The 23,145-nt window shown below is 36.4% G+C and overlaps 1 protein-coding gene across 1 annotated transcript in view; it reads left to right on the forward strand.

Moving 5' to 3' along the window:
• Nucleotides 1-23,145, forward strand: part of KIF20B (kinesin family member 20B) — a 40,981-nt gene that overhangs the window by 2,513 nt on the left and 15,323 nt on the right. Inside the window, exons 5-20 of the mRNA XM_075424189.1 lie at nt 1,057-1,241; nt 3,264-3,312; nt 3,980-4,174; nt 5,629-5,740; nt 6,302-6,373; nt 6,852-6,998; nt 8,823-8,985; nt 9,966-10,220; nt 10,994-11,133; nt 11,725-11,875; nt 12,834-13,101; nt 13,698-13,759; nt 13,950-14,069; nt 15,744-15,909; nt 19,700-20,912; nt 22,281-22,419. Coding sequence (XP_075280304.1) covers nt 1,057-1,241; nt 3,264-3,312; nt 3,980-4,174; nt 5,629-5,740; nt 6,302-6,373; nt 6,852-6,998; nt 8,823-8,985; nt 9,966-10,220; nt 10,994-11,133; nt 11,725-11,875; nt 12,834-13,101; nt 13,698-13,759; nt 13,950-14,069; nt 15,744-15,909; nt 19,700-20,912; nt 22,281-22,419 — 3,437 coding nt within the window. The remainder of the gene's footprint in view (nt 1-1,056; nt 1,242-3,263; nt 3,313-3,979; nt 4,175-5,628; nt 5,741-6,301; nt 6,374-6,851; nt 6,999-8,822; nt 8,986-9,965; nt 10,221-10,993; nt 11,134-11,724; nt 11,876-12,833; nt 13,102-13,697; nt 13,760-13,949; nt 14,070-15,743; nt 15,910-19,699; nt 20,913-22,280; nt 22,420-23,145) is intronic.

Consider the following 23,145-nt stretch of genomic DNA (forward strand, 5'->3'; position numbering starts at 1 on the left):
CCAGTATTGTCAATACAGCCTTTCTAATTTGGCATTACTTGGGAGCCTGTATTCAGTAAAAGACAAAGGACTTAAAGATGAAGCAGTGTTTTAGGACTGTTCATTGTTTGCCAGTGACTGTTACTTTGTTTGTGTTAAGTTGAATTACAAGTGGCACTACAATAAATAAAAAATGATTAGAGAGGAGATGAGGAGAAACAAATGTAGTCCAACAGTACTGTAACTTAATATGTTATTTGGTTACTAGTTTGGTGGTTGAGACCCAACCAGATTTTACGTAGGTTTGGACTTGGGCAACACAGCTAGTGGTCTAACTGGTAAAAGCCTGTCTGTCTCGGGAGTTGGAGAAATTATCAGAGACTGGAAGATGATGCTGTTGGAGCCTGAGACAGAACAGTAGTTTCTCCCTTCTCTATGGTTTAGGAATCAAAATTAAGTGAACCCTTTGTAAATTTGCACCTGGATTCAGAAAGATCAAGTGTGCACTGAGGCTTTTATTTGACTCTGGGACAGGGAAAGGAGTAAGTCTTCTCAAGTATTCTAGGGCTTTTTTTGTAGGGTCTGTGGAATTAATACAGGACTGCAGCTGAGAGATCAGTTGTCAGTTGTATTTCAAGATTGCTTCCTTGAGAGAGCAAAGGCAGCCTATGAAGCGTGATTGAAAAAACTGCAAATCTCTGTTAAATATCTGTAGGTTGTGGTTTGTTTGAGACTCCTGTCCTGCTCCCACCCTTAAGGATAAGTTTATGCAGAATACCCCAGCAGTTTTTGTTTTATGTTATGCCCCTTACTGTCTAAGGGGTAGAGCATCTTTCAGCTGTTGCTGAAAGCCAAATACCTTTCAAGGTAACAGAAATGTCATTAGAGCATTTTGAGAATACAAAAAAGCCATTGTTTCTTTTAATATATATAAATATATATATTTATATATAGCGATGCTATAAATGGCCTACAAATTCCTCATGTATGACAGGAGATTAAATTGTGTATCTTCATATAAATGTATACCTTGTTCACAGTAATAATTAAGATCTTTCTTTTGCATGTTGCTTTCAGGGACAGAAGATGACCTTGGTATTCTGCCAAGGACTATGGATATGTTGTTTAAAAGTCTTCAAGGAAAGCTATACGCAGCAATGGATCTCAAACCCCATCGGTGCAGAGATTACATAAAGCTGACTAAAGATCAAGTGAGAGAAGAAACTGCTATTAAAAATTCCATACTTCGTCTAACAAAAGAGGTAGAGGAGCACTTTCTATACTGATGAGTACATGCATCTTTAGATAGCTCCATGTTAACTTGTTGATTTTTCAATGGGAAGAAACTGTCTATATTTAATCATGGATGTGTCTTTTTGCTGTTAGCAGTAAAGTGAGCAATAGAGCTGATGAGCCCTGTTCTGTGGATTTCTGTCTTGTGGCTGAATACTTGATAGGATGTAAACTCTAAGTTTTTTATTCTACAGCTTGGGCACCTGATAGTTTATCCTCTGAGGTTACTGGTGCTTAATAAGGACTGAATGCAAATAGTCTCCCCTTCTGTGGGGATGCTAGTAGGTCTGCTCCTATAAACAATTTACTGTCTTTCAGGATACTTGGAATAAATTGATGATTTTGAGATTGTTCCCCACTTCCTAGTTTGGCAAATATCCTCAAAGGAAGCAAAAAATCTTTGTAAACAGCAGAGCTATAAAGCCAGTGGACTTCTAAAGATTTGAATTAAAATGTTTTTCTGCTGGACTTTATTCTTAAACAGATCACTGTTGTGCAGTTCAGAAATACACTTCAGTTTTATGAGTTGCCTGGAATTCTAAAGCTGTTTACAGTTATGGGGGATTTGTGTTTCGTATAAGCATACCTTTTTCTTGGTGATTTTAATTCTGAAATGAATGAAATAGTATATGCTCTTTTTTATACTAGGAATTGGAACCAGAAAGGGATTATTGTGCTTTTTTTATTCTTAATGAAAAGAATTAAGCATCTCCCTAGTGGTATGCTAGGTTATAATTGGGTGTTCTGGCTGCTGTGGGATGGAATGTATCTGTTACCTTAATTTTTATTCATGAATTGGTTGACTGGACTTCTCCAGTGTGGAAGGCAGGTGGCAGCAAAAGTCTTCAATACTTCAAAAGCACAGGTATATGTTAAATCTAGCTCTAGCAGTCTTTAAGGACTTCACAAAAGCCTGTCACACGTGTGTTTTGAATACACGTATATGTCCCCTCTAATTTCTAGAATTGTGGTTATGAAAACGATACTTCAGATTATAAATTTGGTGGCAAAGGTTGCATCTACTTCAACAGAGGCAGGTATGGGTGGGTGTTTTATATGTGTAAAGCTTAAACCTAAAGGTTTTGATTACATAAATATTTAACTATATCAGGGATCATTTTATGGAATCCTAGCTTTATATGAAATACACTCTTGACAAAACATTCAAAAACCCCAACCCAAACCACACCTGTTTTTTAATCCATGTTTCTTCTCTTAAGCATATTGGTTTTAGTAGAGGAGTTGCACTTCTTTGCAGTTCTGTACCTAAAAAAACCTCAACCAAACAAAACTGAGATTGGGAACAGAGTGTACATACATGAACCTCATAAAACAAACCCCTACAGCTAGAGTTTACTTTTTTTTTTTTAATTTTAAGAGCTCAACAGAAGAAAATTTTCCTTCTCTTTCAAAGATCTAGACTTTATTTCAACTGTGAAAGGTTTCTACAGCCTGTATCATGAAGCAGGAAGTTGCTCACTTAATTTTTTTAAGTGAACCAGTGTTCTATGCTTACCTTCGTTTCTGAGGGTTGACCTAGTAAGCTGTAACGTACGGAATCCTGAACTAGCAAAATACCAATAATAAATTTCAAGACTCTCTAGATTCACCAGGTTGGGTAATGTGTAAACTGCAGTTGGATTGCTGAAAATCATCCTGTTAAATCGGCCTGTTTCTCTGTGGGCTCCCACCCCCCTGTTTTTCCATAGCTAGTTTTCTTCTTGTTCAGCAAGCTGAAATGCCATATACTGTGATAGGGCCCGGTGTAAGGGAAGCATCAGGAAAGAGTATTAAGGTAAGAACAAGCCTTTCAATAGGAGTGTACAGGTGCATTGACATAGGCATGATATGTAGGCAGGATCTTTGTAATGGCATATTGCAACTACGCTGTATTCCTGTCCGGTACGACAATACAGCTGTTAAAGTAACTGGTGGTGCACTGGTGATGTCCTGTCAACAATATACCTTAAAGTATCTGTTCTCTTTTGTAGGTAGACCACCAAAATAGCACCAACAACAAAGCACCAGTTGATTCTAAGGGTATGTTTTATATTACAGAATTGCAATAGAGCTGGCAAAGAAGCTTTCTTAAGGTCAATAACTGACTTCTGGCCTATGTTAATAATAAAATGACTAGTTTGAATTTTTATATACCTGTGAATTGGATAGTGAGCAAGTTAGCTGGGCAGAAAACACAAAGGTAAAATGGTTAGAAAAATACCTGAACAGGAATTAAATGAGATAAAACCATAGCAAGGAAAAGTAGTACTACTTATGCTAGGTCTATACTGGTATCCTGACAGGCTTTTAGAGTACCTGTAAGTAATTAGATAAACCTAATTCTAGCATTTAAAAACTACCTAAATACTACATTTGCTTTAAAAAGTCAGAATGAAGTGTATTTGTCAGTTTAATTCTGTCTTATAAAGATATTGGAGAGACTTTAATAATTCTGATGAACCTGTATGTGTTTGATAGAATTTGCAAGTGGAAAATGAAGTGGTAGAGTAGGTGTCTCTTGCAAGTATGTAGGGTAAGCATGTGACTTCCAGACACTTAAGAAAGAGCAGGGAAATTTCAATGCATATTTGTCTGGTGTAAGTGCATTTTAGAAGGCTGCTGTATTGTCAGTTTTCACTTATTAATTTTTTAAGTGAAATTCACTTTACTAGGCCTATATTGACTTGAAATATTTTGTACTTGGCAGATTTGGAAGAACTCTTAAAAGACTCAGAACAATCTAGCACAACTCTGAAAAATTACGTGAAGTTTTCTGTTTGGGTTTCATTTTTCGAGATTTACAATGAATGTTTTTATGATCTACTGATTCCTGTATCAAATGACAAGAAAAGAAAAACACTGCGCCTTGCTCAAGACATCAAGGGATGTTCTTATGTAAAAGGTGATTAGAATACATTGCAAATTGTCAAATGTGCAATTTGAAAAGTTAGTCTTCCTGTAATAATGTTTCTTTCTAGATTAGAAAACTCCTAGCTGCATTCACTGTGGCACTAGAAATGCCTACCTTGAATATGGAAGGAAGTAATCTGCATACATAGAAATATCTGTACCTGTAATAGCATTTGCTCTTTATTCTTGACTGCAACTCTTAAAAGCCTGCATACGCTCCACTGCCTTGATATTTCTTTGAAATGGGAGAAATATTGAAAAAAATTGACAAATTTGTTAATGGGTTGGCTTTTTCCATTTTTTAAAAAAGACTCCAAAAGTTCTTAACTATGGTTATAATTAGCTCAGCAGTTCTTTTTTTTTTTTTTATTAGTATTTTCTATAGAGAAACAGACTTCAGAGAATATGTGAGAAAGTTCAGTCTGACTACAAATTACATTTTTCAGTACTCTAGTTTAATCAAAGCTGTGATATAATTCGTTTTGGGTTGGAGAGGCAGGGACTGAACAGTACTCAAAATAACAGTTCAGTGTTTGTTTCTGGATGTGGAAAAAACAGGGTTTGAAACCTGTTTGATTTGTTACAGGTCCTTTGGACAATCAAGACACCAATTCTAGATTAAAGGCTTTTTTGTAGGTGCTTGGCTTGCTGCTTTTATCTTTCATATGCCAAACTATAGATTCAATAAGCTGAGCTGGACGATAAACCCAATTCCTTAATTTCTTCAAAGACTAGAAAATGTGTGAAGTAGGAAATAGTCTGCTTTGAGCTGTGCTTCAGCATGATCTTTTTTTATAAAGCTTGGAATTGTAAGACTGTTGTTATTGAGGAAATGCAGTTAATGGTTTTCTTGGTCACAGCTGGTAATTTTGCTAGTACAATTTTGGTAACCTCTACTTTAACAGAGGCCATAATGTTTGTATTAGAAGTTCTGTTAGTAGGGTTGTAAGTATTTACTCTAGCACATACCAAGATGACATACAGTCATCGTATTACAGACAAAATTCCTCACTGATCTTTTTCAGTTGATGGCCCTGAAAGATGTCCAGATTAATCCCTCCTCCCCAAATCACAAGCTAAAACAAAAAAGCTGTCCAGGTAGAACTCTGCCTTAATTAATGTGAACACAGCGCTTTTTATGCTCATATTAAACCCTACCTTGTGGCTTTTCAGTGCTCAGGCTAAGGTTGCTCACTTAATTTGGATGGAACATATTATAGTGTGCTAATAGGATGAAACGGTGAAACACTTGTCCTTCCTTTCCCATGGAAGGAGGAATCCTGATGTTATTTGTCATCACGTGATTTCTGTCTGAAGCAGGCTTAGTAAAATGTTCATACGTCTCAAGTAAATGTATTATTCTTGATGTGCATACATTATCCCCTAATCCCTTCTTTATTTTTGATAATGATATTTACAAGACTATCATGTTTCTTTTTCCTAAAGATCTGCAGTGGGTTCAGATTTCTGATTCTAAAGAAGCTTTTAGACTGCTAAAACTGGGGTTGAAACACCAGAGTGTTGCAAGCACGAAACTAAATACTTGCTCCAGCAGAAGGTGAGAAACATTTTGAATAACATTGGTTATAGGATGCTGTGTGTGAGGAAGGAGAATCTAAAATATGGCTTATGGCTTTTAGGAGGGCAAGAGGCTTTAACAACGCCTAGATATCTAGGTTTCAGTTATGGCATCCTTCACAGAATCACAGAATGGTAGGGGTTGGAAGGGACCTCTGTGGGTCATCTAGTCCAACCCTCCTGCCGAAGCAGGGTCACCTACAGTAGGCTGTAAAATCCTTAGTAGTACGTGATCCAATGCTTTAAGCCAAAAGGATTCAGTCCTTCAATAAGATGAACATGTACAAAAGCTAACAGCATTTTATCAAATACAGTCCTTCAAGCAAAAGCACTTAGCTTTATTCCATCTAAATGTCTGAGGAAAAAGCAAAAAAAGTGCTACATAAATATCTCTTTAAAACTTTGTATCTGATAGAGTATATACCTAGGTACGTTGATAGATTCAACACCCTATTGAACACATGTTGTGGAGGCTAAAAATATTTTGAAGGTATTGTTCTACTTTATCACTTTTCTGCTGATTTTAAACTTCTCCTTTTAGTCACAGCATATTCACAGTTAAGATACTAAAAATTGAAGATGCAGGAGCACCACGAGTGACCCGAATCAATGAGTAAGTTCAGAGCAGAGTCCCCCTTTTCTTTTGCAATGACGTTGTCAGTTCTCTTTTATCTTGGTGTACTGGTACTGCACTATACACCCAGTGCTCCCTGGTAGAGGCCCATGCATGTATGGTGGTTTCCCCACTTCCTACACTTGTACAGTACTTGGCCCTCTACCTGAAACCAGCAGGTTGCAATGCTGTTCTGTATCTTGTTCTCTATGTTCAGCACAAGGTTCTGCTACCCTGCCATACTACTGAACTCATGTAAGCCCTCAGAAGGAAGAGAGAGGGGGGAATAGGAAAGGGAAAGGGTTTGGTAGGAAGTAGTTTGAAATTTAATTGGTGAAGCAACATTGAAAAGCGTGGAAGGGTTAATGCAGATGAAGATCAAGAAATTCTTCCTCTAAGAAAAGTGATTCCCTTTAAAAGGTAATAATTTGTGCGTGTGCTAAGGTAAATAAAGTGAATTTTCCTTATCTGCTTTCAGACTGTCAATGTGTGATCTTGCTGGCTCAGAAAGATGTACCAAGACCCGCAATGAAGGTGATAGATTGAAAGAGAGTGGAAATATAAACACTTCTCTCCTGATTCTAGGCAAGTGTATTAATGCACTGAAGAACTGTCAACAGTCAAAGTAAGTCCTTTTACGAATTGCAAACTGGTTTTGTTTTTTAGGTATTATCTACAACATTTAGAAAATAGCATTAACATTGTATATTTTAAACAAGGAGTTTTTGGTAAAAAAGATGTATATACTTGTAAAGTCTATACTGTGAAGTCTTGTTGATCTACCAAATTTGTCTTCAGCTTGCCTTGTTTTGCTCTTTAAATCATTCACATTCAAATATCGTTTAAGTGTGTTAGTGTATATTTTAGTGATTTAACTTTCTTCTGAGCTTGGCTCATTAAACAAACTTTGGAATAAGTTTAAAACCCCCTTTTCACTAGTGTCATAGTAAGAGTCAAATTTTCAGCCTTTTATTCCTTTGTAGAAAATGGAGTTAGTTTACGTATTTCTAGTGTAAGTTTTTTCATCAGCAATATATTGCTGTATTATCACAACTGTGCACTCTGGCAAAATTTGTCTGTTTTTTCTAAGTCTTGACAGAACTTTGACGCTCGCCTCCTGATCGAGCTAACCATATACAGACAAAAGAAAGCCTTCCCACTATTTATGCCCTAACTTGGGGATCTAAATAAGAGTAAAATATTACAAAAAGTTAGCTGTCTAAAAAACAGCACAATATATAGTCACAGCTGTATGTAACTGTCCAGGAACTGCTTTCTCCACAGGTTCTCATTTGAAGATCTGTTTCTGTCTGAGAAGTTGTATGAACTCTCGATATGCTGATTGATATGCCCAGATGTACTTTGCCAAATGCACTTCCCCCATAACACTGTTCCTGACAAGCTACCCAAAGTCTGTCACACCTAAGATGAAAAAGCTTTGCTAGCATTTGTTCCTGATTAATGCTACGTTTTGTGAATTTACAGTCTTTCTTATCTTCCTGTTCTTTCCATATAGAAAGGATTCATTAAAACTAGCAGCTGCTTAGAGGGCTGTTAATGTATTTAAAATGTCTTTTCCTGATCCTGTTAGCTTAGAATTTTAACAGTATAGAAGAAATGTTCTGAAGCATGACCTCTCAAAGTGTTAATAGATCCCCTTGCAAGATGAATAGGAAGCAGTAACTTTCTTAAAATTATTCCTGTTTATCAGTCCTGCTGCAAAGCTACTTAAGAGCCATATAAGTATTCTGGCAGGAGTGTCATTGTCTTGCTGAGTTCTGTAGCACTATTCATGTAACTGAATAGCTGTCGTGTCCAAAATGCAGGCAACCTATTCAGTGGCAAGTGTCATGTTTTAGGAATTCTCATAAAATTTCCTACAGCTACATCAAAAACTACATCACCAGCTGTTAAATTCAAGGGTACAACTTCTCATTCAGCAAATGCCAAACTGCTGGGGGATTAGGGAAAAATTTCTGAAAAGTATTTCCATGTGATTGGTGTATACTCATTTTCTTGCTTAGGCACTTGCTGTTGCCCGTTCTTGGAGGCAGGATACTGAGTGAGCGAGATCTATGATAATGTTGGATACTGCATGCTTAGAACTAGATAAGTCCTTTTCATCAATGCGGGAAGGAAAAGAGAGAGGTGGGGTGTGATTTGATGTAGCATGAGGCTATGTGACCTACCCTAGGCTAAATGCTGAACACGCTTTTGGTTTAAGTGCTCCTGTTGATTGTATTGCTATAGCCTGTCTGAGATAACAGCTAAAGCAGCAGTCACAACAGCTATGCAATCTCTTCACAAGCGGATATATCTAGTCCAAAACAATCTTAAGTGATTTAAAGACTACTGCTTTTATAAATATTTTTAAGTCTTCAAGCTGGATAGCTCTTACACTGACTGAAAATTATTAAACTTCTGGTCATCTGTTCTTTTGTCTTTAAAGGTTGCAGCAGCATATACCCTTTCGGGAAAGTAAGTTGACTCATTTCCTTCAAGGATTTTTCACTGGAAAGGGGAAGGTGTACATGATAGTAAACATAAGCCAATGTGCTTCAGCTTATGATGAAACACTCAATGTGCTAAAATTCTCAGCCATTGCACAAAAAGTAAGTGTGTTGTAGTTTATCATGTTGATCGGTATCTATGATTTGCATTTGAAGAGCAGGTTTTCTCACTTCTAAGAATATGAATTTAGTTACTGCATTTTTCTGTCTCATATTGCAGTCATAATTTCTAATTACTCCTAGTCAGGCTTTATTTCACTGTAAATCTTTCAAAAAGGCTTTGTTATCTCCTACTGACAATCCATAATTCCTATAAAATGTCCAGTTTAAGACACTTGCTATATTTGGAAGAAATTACCTCAAATCTAGGTAAATTTTTCTTCTGTACTCATAACATGCTCTCACCTGGGAGCAATTCTAGCTGCCTATATACTACTGATATCTTAATTTTGGAATATTGCTTACCTGAAATATTGATAAAATAGGTCAAGCACCAAAGAGTTTGAAAGGTCATCTTTAAGTACATAGAGACCTCAGCGAGAATGTAGAGGTTAAGCAGAATGAGTAGAAGTAAGTGCAGTGATATAACCCTGGCGAAGCTGGAAGACAGAAGTATCAGGGATCAGTGATGAAGCATTAACGGAAGCTATGGAAAACTTCTGTTGACAGTTAGATATGTTCAAAGGACAATAGATCCAGGCCTTTGGAATGTGGGGTCCTCTAAGCAGGTTAAATACAACCCTAGAAGGAGCAGACTGTAAGGGTGTTGGAGAAATATAATTTGTAGAATGACATTCATGTGATGCAACTAGAAACTCAAAGCATAGTAAATACAGAAATCTGTTGGTGCATGAGGTGATTGTCAAGATGGTGAAACTTGGTGTTCCTGGGGTGAAGAGTCAGACTATAAAGTGACTCCTTTGTAGTCTATCTGGAAACTGGTCTAAGTAGTGATTCTGAACCGAGGATAGGCTGGGGGAGTACTATGCTCAGACCTATAGAGAAGTGCAACAGGTATCTCTTAGAGGTGCCAACAGAGGTTTCAAAAATACTGATGACTCTTTTCTCTGTTTTCTGTGTAGGTTTTAGTTATGGACACATCTGTTCTTCCTCAAGATCAGTCATTTGGCCAGAAATCACCAAGAGAATCATCACTACTAAGATGCACTAAAATGCCAGTCCCAAGGAAAAGAGCTACTGTCCTATGGGACACAAGCTTAGAAGATGTGCTTGAAGATGATGATGAGGAGATGGAGGAACAGCATAGTATGTCAAGAGAAGAAGCAGTGCAGAAACATGAAGATAATGAAGTTCGTATTGGAAAAGAAAAATATATGGTATGTACTAGGGCTACTTTAAGAATTAGTGGAGCATGGAGTCTTGAAGGAAGGTATTGTTCTCCCAGTTTCCCCCATCTTATACCTATTTTTTTTTTTTCCTGATCGCACTTATTCTGCCTAAATCCAGTGTTAAGAACTAAAAGTGGGATTACTCATGACTTAGTGCCTATTGTGGGACAACTCTATGAAATGTGTCTAAAACCATACTGAGCAGCAAGAATTGCAGATTTGGCTTTCTTTCCCAATGGTAACCAATGGTCAATGCATAGCAAGCATTACATGGTTTTTAGTGATACGGAAGACTGTTGCTTTATATTCTATGCACAAGGAAACTCTGAAAAATGTTCTTGAAGGAATAACAATCTTAGTAAATTCTAGGGAAGACGAGGAGGATGGAACAGAGGATTAGAGACTGTTCTGTGGATGTTTTGTTGATATTGCCCCAAAAATGAGCATCTTGAAAACAAGACCCAAATCCTGTGGACCTGAAGCCTGTTTTTTAAGACAACTTCAAGTTTATTACAGGAATTCTTAATGTTCTTTGCAAATGCCTGCTCTGTACAAACTTATAAATTGCGGTGCTAGTACCAAACAGATATTTCAATCTACTCATGAATCCTCCTGTTTATGAATAAGCTAATAAAAAAACAGAAAGAACTTTTGCCAGCAGGAAGAATAAAGTGTTGTTGTAGTGTTTGAGGAATGAGAAAAATCTTACTTCTGGGAAACTATTTTTTTAATGAAAAACTTAATACTAATGGTAATTCTAGACGCTGCTGAGTCTCATAGAAGAGTTGAAGAACAAACTTATTACTGAAAGGAAGAATAAGTTATTGCTGGAACTGAAAATTCGTGAAGAAGTGATACAAGAATTTACCCAAAATTTTGCTGAGCAGGAAATAGATTTCAAGTAAGTTAGCTTTAAGTGGGTTTAAAGTTACTGTTTAAAAAAAAAAAAAAAAAAAGTAAATTCATTTATTTTTTAAATCTATCTCTTGGCCATAAGAGACCACACTCTTCTGCTAGACTCTGTTAATAGATCAGTTTCTGTTTGGACTGTGAATTCAGGAAAAATACTGTATAGGACAAGCTTTGATTTTTGGGGGGTGGGTAGGGGGGTGTGTGTGTGTGTGTAACCTGTAAGCAGTGTTTGTTCGTATAGAGCTCTCCCTAAGAGAAGAGCTGTGTTCATAGGATGTCTATTACTGCAGTCCTAGTGATACTCCAGACAGGTATTCTGGCTCAAGAAGCTTAGAGAAAATGCCTGTAAAGTTAAGTGTAATGCATAATCTGTGTATATATTTGTCTCCCCCTCCTTCTTCAGGGGGGTGTGTGAGATATATACCTCTATTTTTGTGTAGCAGTACAGTTTTGTGTATCTTTCTATTGCGCCAAAATAAAAAAAAAAAACCAAAAAACTTTTTTTATAGGCAGCTGTACTAATAACTTCTTCGCAGCTCATACTGGCTAGCTTTTAGCTGATTTATTTTTCCTACTGTAGAGAGTGCCTTTATCAAGAACGAGAACGGCTTGAAGAAAATTCTGAAAGACGCCTGGAAATCTTCAAGGAACTTACAAATAGTTATATTAAAAATGCAGATGAAGAGAATAAGGTAAAGGATCGGCTTTGCAGTGAACAAGCTGCACCTCTGGTATTTTTATCCTCCCCCCCCCCCAATAACATCCTTTTTACTAATTACCCGTTATGGTGATGGTATGTCTGAAAGATTAGAAGGATGTTTTCAAGGAATTGTGTGCTGTGTAACTGTATCCTCAGCAAGATACATTTATCACATTTAGTAGGAGTGGTTGCTGAGCCTCAGGTTTGCATTTAGGAATCTTTGAGGTCTTCTGCATTTCTGCAGCACAGTAAAAATTACTGTATACAAAGAAATTGGGAGAAAAACCTGCCATTATGGTATAAACTCTATTTCATTAAGTGCCTATTTAAAGTATTTGAAGCTGACTTCCTAGGTCCCATGTATGGACTGTACTGGAGCGGTCCCTGAGACTTCTTCTCTCTTAAGACTATTGTAGCTACCACTGAAGTAATGAGAATTGTATATACACTTAAGCCATAACTAGACTTTTAGCTTGAGGTGGGCTTTTGTGAATTTGGAACCCTTTTTTTTAAAAAAAAAACAAAGAGGAAATATATAAAGTCACTGTTTTGAGTACAAGTTAATTTGATAAGTTATCACAAACTCATTTCACCTTACAAACTTTTATTGATATATGAAAATTTCAGGTGTGTTCTTTCTTAAACTGTTCACTTGCTGTGTTCATTCAATGCTCTTACTGAGTAAAAAAAATACTAGCTTTTATATTAAATTTGGAGGGGATGCTTTTGTGGTGATATGAAAGGGAATGTGATGGTGGGTCATTAAATCCTATAAAAATAAAGTAGCTATTACTTGATATTGAGACTTATGTATGCAGGTAGACAGAAACTGGGAATCAAATTGCATATGAACCTACAACATGGCTTTGAAGCTAGAATTAACTGTACTTATATGTTTGAATTCATAATTGTCTTCCAAATTTCCTGCAGAAATAACAGCTTTTGTGTAAGTGTTTACTATTTGTAAATGAATATAAATTATCTTTCAGGGTGACAAATGTAACTTAGGGCTGGGCACCTACATTGGTCTTGAAGGCATTATTGATTCTCTGCAGAATGATGTCATTGATATCAAAAAGCAGGCAGAAGATATATATAGATACGTTGTGTCCCTAGAGGACCCACAGGAAGCTATAGCTTGGCTTGAAAAACAACTAGGAAAAATTACCACTGAACTGACTAAGACCAAAGAAGAGCTGACAAAGAAAACCAATGAACTAATCAAAACTGAAGAAGAGCTGACACAGAAAACCAAAGGTGAGCTGGGTGTAAGTGTGATGTGAAAGGCAGAAAAAGGAAATGATTGACTACTGTAAAACAAAATAATAGTCCAGCTGAGCAGGATTTTGGAACCAAATCATATGTATGGAGGTGGTAAGCAATTATTTTGTGTATGTTCAAGTTGAACAATTCCATAGGCCTCGGTTATTTCATTTTTAAGACAAAGCTTAAAACTGTCATTTGGAGACTTCCAAATTGAAGGGTAAAATGTCAACATTATTGATTCTTGATTTCATGGTTATATTGTAATACCCGCGCTTTACATTTTGCTGATGCAGTGTTTTCAGGTATGTTGTGGAACATCCATAGAGGAAAAAGTAGCAATACCTCATAATACGATATCAGCAGAAGTCTCTTAACATGATCTATATTTTATATGGGTTGCAAGGCCCAATTTTTTAATTGAAAAGACCTAAACAACTTTTGAAATGTGTCCTGTAAGTAGAAGTCAACATGGAAATACATGAATCTATTCAAAAGCTACTAAGGTACCAGAAGATCTGGAAAAATGGATTACTGAGTAATCTATGTAATGGCTGCTTACTTGATGCAGGCTTCTTTTTCTGTTACAGACTTTGAAATACAGATGATTAAATTGGATGAGTCTGCTGAGCAGCTTAAAGAAGCAACTGAGGTAACCTTCTCAAGGAGAAAAACTTGTGCAAAATTTGTTTTAATACAAAATTCCAGTAGCTTAAAATTCTATTATAGTATGCTTCTAGCTTTTTTATGCATCAAGCTTAGCTTAACTGATCTTGCTTCTAAATGCATGATGTAGTTCAACAATTTGACACTGACTGAACTACTATTCTTTCTTTTCCAAGAAAATGGATACACAGAATAAAAGGATTCAAGAACTAATGGACATTGTGGAGCAAAAAGATGATGTTATTATGAGACTACAAGATCTGATATCCCATTCAGAAGAAACTGTAAAAGACTATGTAAGTCTTAGACATCTCAATTTTCTTTACACAAAAAAAATCTGAATCTGTGCTGATAAAGGACTTAGCTATTTTGGAAAATTGAAGTTTTCTGTAAGTAATTGCTACTTGTTTGAAATGGTAGCAGGTGAAGGTAGCATTGAAACTAAAGTTACAGCAAAATGTGCACAGGGGTGCATGTAAAAAACAGGAGTTTCAGAAGCAATGATCTGGAGTTATTACTGGAGGACTGTAGATGAGACTCTGAAGAGCCACTCTGAAGAAAAAAAGAAAAAAAAAAAACAAACAAAAAAACACCAACAAAAAAACCACACCAAACCCAAAACAAAACAAAACCCCACAAAAAACCTTCGAACTGGAAGGACTTATGCACTGGGAGTGGAAGGATTATGTCACTGTCGTCTTATTTTTGCCTGAATGGATGAGAAAGGAAAGGAGCTTTTGCTGCAGCAAAAGGCCAAACTTAATTGAGCTAGAAGTTAATAATGTGAAAAGGACAGTGATTGTGTAGATTGGCAACAATAATCGGTGTGTTCCACCCACCACCACCACGCATACACACTTTCAGAGGAAGAGCAGCAATATGAATATATTGAGCATAGTTTGAACTAAGAGCCGGGTGACCAGGGTGTATCTGCTTTTGATGTGATTAATAAAACTTGCAACTGGCTAGTCTACTGCTAGCTATTGAATGCCAAAAGACTAGTTTGGCTAAATATGTACAGGTTAAAAAGAAAAATCAAAACATACAGTTAGGTTTTTTGAGCCTGATGTTTGGTAAGCTCAAGCAGTTCTGAGAACACTTTAAATGAAACTTAGTCAGCACTGATCTGTTTCTGTCTTCCACTGTAAACTTAAAGCTTTGACTATACTTAATCTTCTACTCTCTCTCTCTGTCTCACAGCAGCTTAGCTTTTTCACTAGTATGAATGCTGTAAGAGTGATAAGAGTTGTGACGACTGCTTATTACTACTCCTTCCAAGAGCAAGGTTCCAGTACTGTCCAATGTTTCTATGAGATTATGTAGCATGGAACTTAAAACATGACCATAAACCTCAAGTCTGTTCTATAGATTTTTAATTGTTTTTTTTAATGGTGCACTTAAAGATGACTAATTGGTCCTTGGCAACCAGCATGGCTTGCCGCTTGTGTCATCTTGCAAGCAAAGAATTTTTATTCTCACTCATATATATAGTCTAAAGTATGTATGACAGAACTGACTAGGCTTTCAAATTGCATCTGATCTGTCATGATAAAAATGATCTGCGGCTTTGCTGAAGGCGGTTAAAACTCCCAACTCTACCAACTATGACAAAAAAAGTTGTGAACTTGTAGAGCTGACCACCTGTCCTGTGAACAAATTGGGAATTTCATCAACTCTTTTTACACTGGACATTGTTTTCAGGTGGTAAACAAATTCCTCTTACATGCAAGTCCTGCATTTTGCAGTTTCCTAGTCTCTTGCTCTGCTTTCTGTGTAGTGCAAAGCATTGTGCTTACTAGTATCTGAAGGTGTACGTGCTTTTAACTGATCTGTAACTGACTTGTTACTCTGACAACCCCTATGCATGTTACCCAGATAGTTTTGTAAAAATATTTTTGTTAAAAGATTGCTAAACCCTTTAAGTGCTTACTTTGTAAAAGTTCAAAGTAATTGGTCTTATTTTATAACAGGACAACACTGTAACTACCATTAAACACAAATTGGCAGAAACCAACTCTAACGAACTGATTGAAAGCGGCCAGCTCAAGGATTGTGAGGAACCTGTATTGGAAGTGGGAAGAAAACGTTGCTTTGAAAATGAGCCTACTGTGGAAGAAGAGCCACCTACAAAGAAAGGTACAATTTCTACCATCACTCAACAGGGGGTCTTCCAAAAAACCTTGAGTACGCTTCCAGAACAGAAGCAAAAAGTTATGAAGCGTAAACGTTATGCTATGAGGAGAAAATCTACTATGTTAAACTGTAAATGGAAGTAACTGTTATGTAAATATCATCTGTCTTCCAGAAGGTCCTATGCTGTTCACTCCAAAATTCTTAAAATAAAAGTTAAGTTTTTAGGCTCTTTCCTTTCTGCTGCTTTTTCTGACCTGTTAATGTACTTGCAGACTCAGCTGTAGTTCTTAAGCAATTTCTGAACGGTTGTTTTTATATTAAACTTGCTGTTGCTGGTCTTCTGGGAAAGTATCATCTCCTGCTCAAGTCTTTTAAAATTGTCTAAGCAAGCATCAAAGGTGTCAATGACTTGCTGATTGTTCAGTCATACAGTATGTGCTGTGAAACTTCATGTTTCATTCTGTGTGCATGCTGTGGACACACCAGCCTGGTCAAGGTGACACTGCTGGCAAAGGAGATAACTTTCTACTTGAATGGAAGTAAAATGATTTTAAGTCCACAGACAGCGTATTTTGTGCAGCTTTCACATTTTCACTTCCAGTCTTTTTGATTTCTTCTCCTTATCTGTAAGCTTACCAGTATTTTTAAAATTATATGAATAAACTAGCTGCGGTTGAAGATCTTCAAGGATAAGGGTGAAACTTAAAAGGACACCAGTACTTATGTTATCCATTTCATTAAAGTTTATTTGTCAGCGAGACTGAGCTATATGAGACACTGACTTGTGCAAAATGGCATTTGTAAGATTTTCCTGCCTCTAACACTACTTCAGGGCACAGCTGGGCTTCAGTTTCTCATAGAACTACGGAAAGCATATGCAAAAAGAGAGTTGAAAGGTTTTCCCTTTGTGTCCCTTTCTTGCCTTTCTCCTACAGAATAGAAGCAAGTAAGAAAATCTTCTAGGCGTTGTTGGGGTGAGAATGGGATAGAAAAAGAAAAATAAGATTAAAAACAGGTAGGAGAAAATGTCTATCTTAATAAAAAGGGATAAAGCATGTTAAAAGGAGACTTGTCAGATCTGCCTGATCACAGAAAACGGAGGATACAGATGGTGAATAAACTGAATGCTGGACTGTCATTCATCATTCTGCAGTGGAAGAACAAGGGAACACTCACTCTAGTAGAAGATCAGTTTAAATTTACGGAACAAAGCACTTCATGCAGTGGGTAGTGAACTTCTAGTATTTGCTGCCCTAGGAGATGGGAGAGGCAGATAATTCTCACATTCTAGAAGCGGTTATACAAGCTGATACCCAATAGGTTCACACATACTGAAAAGGTTAAGTAGGGATGTATTGTCTCATATTCCTCCAACATTCCTGATTGTTCTGCATCAGGAAAGGTGCATAGGAAGTGGCTGAGCCTGCCAATAGTAGCAAAAGACAGTAAAATATTAGGCTAGGTAAGCCACTGGTGTGTGATCCAGTAGGGTATTTCTGATGTTTGTACAACTTGTTAAAATACGTGTCATATGAAGTCTTTCTTAAGAGAAGCTTCTGTCTCTACCAGGTGCATCTCTGATTTGCCTGTGCTGTTTTTGGTTGGGATGGATATTGGATCCTAGCAAGATCATTTGATGGTGCCGCCTATATAAATGTTACAGAAAGGGGGTGGGAAATGGCACTGATGTAGACTCCTTGATGTACTGGATAATAGTAGGTTTGTTATAATCTCATGACTGAAGCTCATTTAAACAAACAAAAAAAGTGATAGATCTTCTCAAACAAGAAATTAAAGTGGATAACTAACAGTGCTAATTAATGTCAGCACTGATATTTTTCTTTTGAGAAGAACAGGCTATTCAGTCATATTAAATATGTTTCTTTTGTGGGTGTCAAAAATAGAAGGCATCTGATTTAAAAACTGAGTTGTTAAATGCTCCATAATGGTGAAATTGTATTAATAGATGTACTTACATTTAATCATTCTTGTTAAATGTACTTGGCACAATAGATCAGTGAGCACAGCTACACTGTGATGGCATTCTCTTACAATTTAGATATGCTAGTGTCCTATCACCAAAGCTTATTTTTGGAGAAGGTAAGTTATCTTGTCTTGAAATTCGGGTTTTTGTACTCTTTAGGACTTGCCTCCCATGGTTTGGGGTAGGGCTTTTTCTTTTAGTGTTTCTTACATAGAAAGCTTTTGGCCTGAATGTCATGAATCTTCTTGCACTAATACTTATCCTGCTTTGCTGCATGATTGTGTCTGTCAGTACAGAGCATCTAGATCACTTCTAAATCCTCTTGTGAATGATCATACCCTTCTCACTATGGGTGTTGGGCTAAATGCTGCTATTTTTTTTAATCTTAGATTGCAAAATATGTCTTAAAACACCTCAGTACCTCTCCCTTTTTTTGAAGCATGTAAAATTCACATTCAGCATAGGGATTATGTAATATTTTGTCTGATATGTTTTCTTGGGACTACACAACTGTGCTTTCAGAGAAAAACATATCCCAGTCTAAAACTTTTAGTCTTGTAGGATTTAGAAGCATGGCTTTACAAGCCAAAGTAAAGCTGCTGTTGTGCCTGACCTAGCAGGATCACTTGATAAGTCTAATTAGAACAGAAAAGAAAAGGTACAGAAAAGCAGGAGGAAAAAAGCATCCTGTGGAATCTGATCATTCTAAAAATAATCAAAAATCAAAACCAGAACTGAGATGGAAAACACTATTTCTAATACTTCAGTATGACTTTTTGTTAGTGATTTAAAGCTAGTAACTCTATAAAACTTGTTGGGTCTGTTCAGAGGACGTTTCCATGCAGTACACATGTACCCATGTGCTTAATGCTCCCAAACTGAGATGACTGCCAAACTCCACCTTACTGTAGTTGCAGTACGCAATACAAGAATTCATAATATCTCCCTGGAGTACATAGCTGTGATAACCTAATCCTTAGAGATATATAGCATACATGGACATGGTTTCTAAAATGCTTGTCCGAGATATAGCTGAAGTCAATTTTGAAGGTGGTGAAAGGCATGTGAATTTAGTTAGAATTGCTCATTACTTAAGGAAAAAACAATCCTAAGCTGATAAAGTATTTATGGAAATTTGGGGTTGTGATGGAATGTTGTACGTCTTTCTGGGAGAACTTTATATGCAGCACATTAGGTGTGGGCCTAAATAGTTATCCTTAGATCTAGTTTAGAAATCAATTGAAGAAACAAGAGAGGAAGATCCCAAGTACTAACCAAAAACATTGTGCTGTATTTTTAACTCCATTTTGTAAAGTAAGGGTATGTTGAGTATGAATGAAACTTCTCAGAAAATATACAATACTATTGCTCTTCCATATGCAGACTTGATGATTGCTTGGTGTATTAAAGGGATTGTTGAACCAGTGAAAGTGGAAACTAGATAGAACTATGAATGCTATCTAGCTCGTAGGTATTGCTACATGTTAGTAAAACTAGCTAGAGTTTTCTACTAGTGGTGCAGAGTAGAAGGCTGGAGTAGTGCCATGGCAAAGTGTTCTTTAAGGCTCCTGAACACCTCTTGCTGCGAACTATGTCTGGAAGACCAAGAGGCACCTATTGCATGTTAAACCGTTCAGAGGGCTTTAGCTACTTCAAGACTTCAAAATGACATATGATATGAGGGTGTGGCTTTCAGATGGTGACCATTTTCTGTATAGTAATTGCTATTTCGTATTGCTAGTGGCTTATACTATTGGCTTTAATCAACTTGAGCTGTATGGGTTTGTGGTGTTTGGTTTTTTTTTTTAGGAGATATGAAGGAGAGTTTGGGAGATGACTCTCTACGGCAAGAGAGAACTGGTTATGTGAGAACAAATACTTCTGAGTACTATGCAGAAATACTAGCACTGAAGGAAAGAACTGAAATCTTGGAAGGTCAGCTAGCTGCTCTTGAAGAACAATGCAAAAGGGAAAAAAACAAAAAAGAAGAATTCAATGGACAGATAACAAACTTGCATCTCAAGCTCTCTGCTTCTGAAGAAAGGGCTTGTGGCTTAAGTGAAGAACTTCAGCAGTGTCGAGCTGACTATCAGGAGATTGTTTCTGAATTGGACAAACAGAAAACTATAAATAAGGAACATGAAGAAAAGATTATTCAGCTAAATAATGAAGTAGAAGGTGCCAAACAAAATATAATTGATAAAGTGTCACAAATTAAAACAATGCAGTCCGAAGTAGATGAGTTGTATAAATGTCACTTAGAATCTTATGCTATTGATATTGATTTGTTTAGTGTAAAAGAACCCTTAGACTCTGAGAAAGCTGAACCAGAGGGAGCTCAAATGAGCCCTGTGTGCATGCGGTCTCAGACTGCTGCTACAGCAGATCAGAGACGCGAGAGCTCCTTTCACTGCAGTATTGAAAGCATGTGGGAAGAATGCAAAAATGTTATTAAGGCTTCTTCACAAAAAAATCAGCAGATTCAAGAACTACTTCAACAAGTTGAAAACTTAAAGAAGGAACTTCGTGACATGGAGAATTATAATAATCAACTAAAAATAAAATTAAATGAGACTGCAAATCAAGATCGTCAGTCCTTAAAGGAAAAAGATCTTATGAATCAGTTACAAAAGCAAATCCAGAAGAAAACCCAGGATTTTGAAAAACGGGCTGCAGAAGATCAGAGAGTAATTGCACAGTTTGAGGACGAAGTTACCAGATACCAAGGAAAAATAAGAGAGCTTGAATGCTGCTTGGAGGGTTTTAGAGCTAAAGATGATAGCATAACAAAGTTAGAAGATGTACTTAAAGAAAAAGAATCTATTATTTTAAATCTACAAAGTAATACAGTAGCCCTGCAAGAGAAATGTGCAAAGTCAGACAAAAAGCTGAAAGAATTAAATGATCAAGAAGGAAATTTGAAAGAGGAAGTTGCGCAGTTGATGAACAGCTTGGAGTACATGAAACACTCTCTTCGGGAAAAGGAGAAAAATGAGGAGGAGCAAATACAAGCTGTAGAAGTGTAAGTAAATATCGAAATAACTCATAACCCTTTTGAGAATAGAATCAAGTTAAAACTACCTTCTGTGAGCATCAGTTTATTTTGACAGAACATATTTGCATGTTTATCAATTTTATTAATCAAGCGGCTTCCTTAAGAAGTTTTAATACACTACATGAATTTTATATTTGCATATTCTGCTGGTGATATTTTCTTCACCTGTTTGTATATTCTTTCAAAAATATAGATCTAAATCATGTGGAACTATTGTAGAGGGAAACAAGAGGATGCAAGGAAATGAAGAATTATTCAAGGATTTCTAGCAGTTTTATGTTTCATAACCTTTCTGGAGGAAATAACATATTTTAATGTTATATCCTGTAACTTATACAAAAGCAGGGAATGTTTTCTTTGGAAAGGACCGGATGGTAAAAAGGAAAAGAAAAAGGGGGGGGCGGGGGAAAGAAGCCTAGGGAGTAAACAGTGAACAGCTAGTTTTGCTAGTAGCTATTCTAGGTGAACAAAGTCTACTATAAGAACTTGAAGGAATAATGGATGTAGGAGTGTAGAACTTCCCCCAGTGTCCTGTACTTTTTAAATCTTTAAGAAAGAAGAGATTAAATGTATCTGAGACATTATATTTGCTGTATGGTAAGGAAACTGCAATCATGTAAAAATACCTTTAAGATGCGATGTAGTCCTTCTCCTGACTAGGGTTTCTGTAGTGCCATGTCTGTGGGTACCTGCATGTACTCTAAAGTACAATTTAGCATGAAAGTCTGGATATCCCCACCCCTGTGCTTGTAAAGCTTTGAAAGGTCTTCCTTTTGTGAGGCCTTGTTTTGTATTGTCAATTGTAGAACCTAAAAAACCTATTAGTTAGTTTTAAAGTAAAAATTTAAGATGTCTTACTGTAAACTTTTTTAAAATAAATATGGCCATTTAAAAGCAAACCCATCAAACCACTTAATTACTTTGTAGCGCTTGTCATAACAGTACTTGTTGCAATGTTATTTTTTTCTATCTTATTTTTATTTTTACTTATTTTGATCCTTACAAGGTCTGGGATGCAATATCCAGTTTAACTTGGTTAATATTAACTTTGTTCCTTTTGTTACTTTATTAGGACACCTAATGATAAAAATGGTTGCTCTACTGTGCTTAAAAAAATAAAAAATGTAAAATTACAGTGTTCAGAAGTGAAGCGGAGCAGTTTGTTACTTCAGGATCATGAAGTATGAAGCAGAAATCCAATCATTGGTCAGATAGATCTGAGATTCTATTCATGAATAAAACCAGCAGTCGAAGAGCCTGAGTTAATGTATAAAATCTGTTTCTTTGAGATATGTAACACTGATGTTATTTATGTCTCTTAATTTCTTACACAAGACTACGTAAAGATCTTTCTGAGAGTTCTGCACTTGTACAGAGTTTGAAAAAAGATTTGGAGAGGAAAGAGGAAGAATATACAGATTTGAAAGAGAAATTTTCTGATGCCAAGAAACAAATTCAGCAAGTACAAAGAGAGGTTGGTAACCATAAGCCGAACGTTTCTTCTGCAAGTTTGTGCTTGGGGTTCTGTTATTAAAACCTGTTTTCACAAATCTCAAGCTATGAACGTTAAAAGTGATTAATAATAACACTATTCTGAGTGATAACATTGAGAGTAACAGTGAATCTTAAGTTATACTGCCATTGCAGCCGTAAGTTAAAGATAAAACAAGGTGTCAAAACATGGATTAGTACAGATATTGAAGGGGGGATGTAAATTTTTTTTAATACACTTGAAAAAGGTTTGTGAAAACTGTGGCTAATCTGGTTATGGAGAAGAACTTTATGATCTTTGTAACAGCAGTAGCCTTATGTTGTTATTTGTGCTGACTACAAAGCCTCAGACTTGTGGAAAATTATGATCTCTGGGAGGAAAAGATGGATTAGTCAGAAAAGGAAAATACTGATTTCTAGAGACTTTTTAAAATCTGAGCTATGTTTTCTGTATGGAGAAGAAATGGAAAAAATGTAGCTTTTACTGATGTTAATTGTTAGCATTTATCAAGCAGTGGGATTTCTTAGAACCTCATGGGATGTCACAAAAATTTTAAATCCAAAAGACTATTGCAAGAGTTTGGGCTTGAAAGTTAAGCCTTAAAAAAAATATTAATGTCTTCAACAGCGTAACATTTGAGGACCTTTTCCTGCTCAACACTGAGTGCATAATGCTCTGTTTGGGAAGTAGCAAGGAGTGGATGATGGG

The sequence above is a fragment of the Opisthocomus hoazin genome, chromosome 6, assembly GCF_030867145.1.
Source record: "Opisthocomus hoazin isolate bOpiHoa1 chromosome 6, bOpiHoa1.hap1, whole genome shotgun sequence".
NCBI classification, from domain to species: Eukaryota; Metazoa; Chordata; class Aves; order Opisthocomiformes; family Opisthocomidae; genus Opisthocomus; species Opisthocomus hoazin.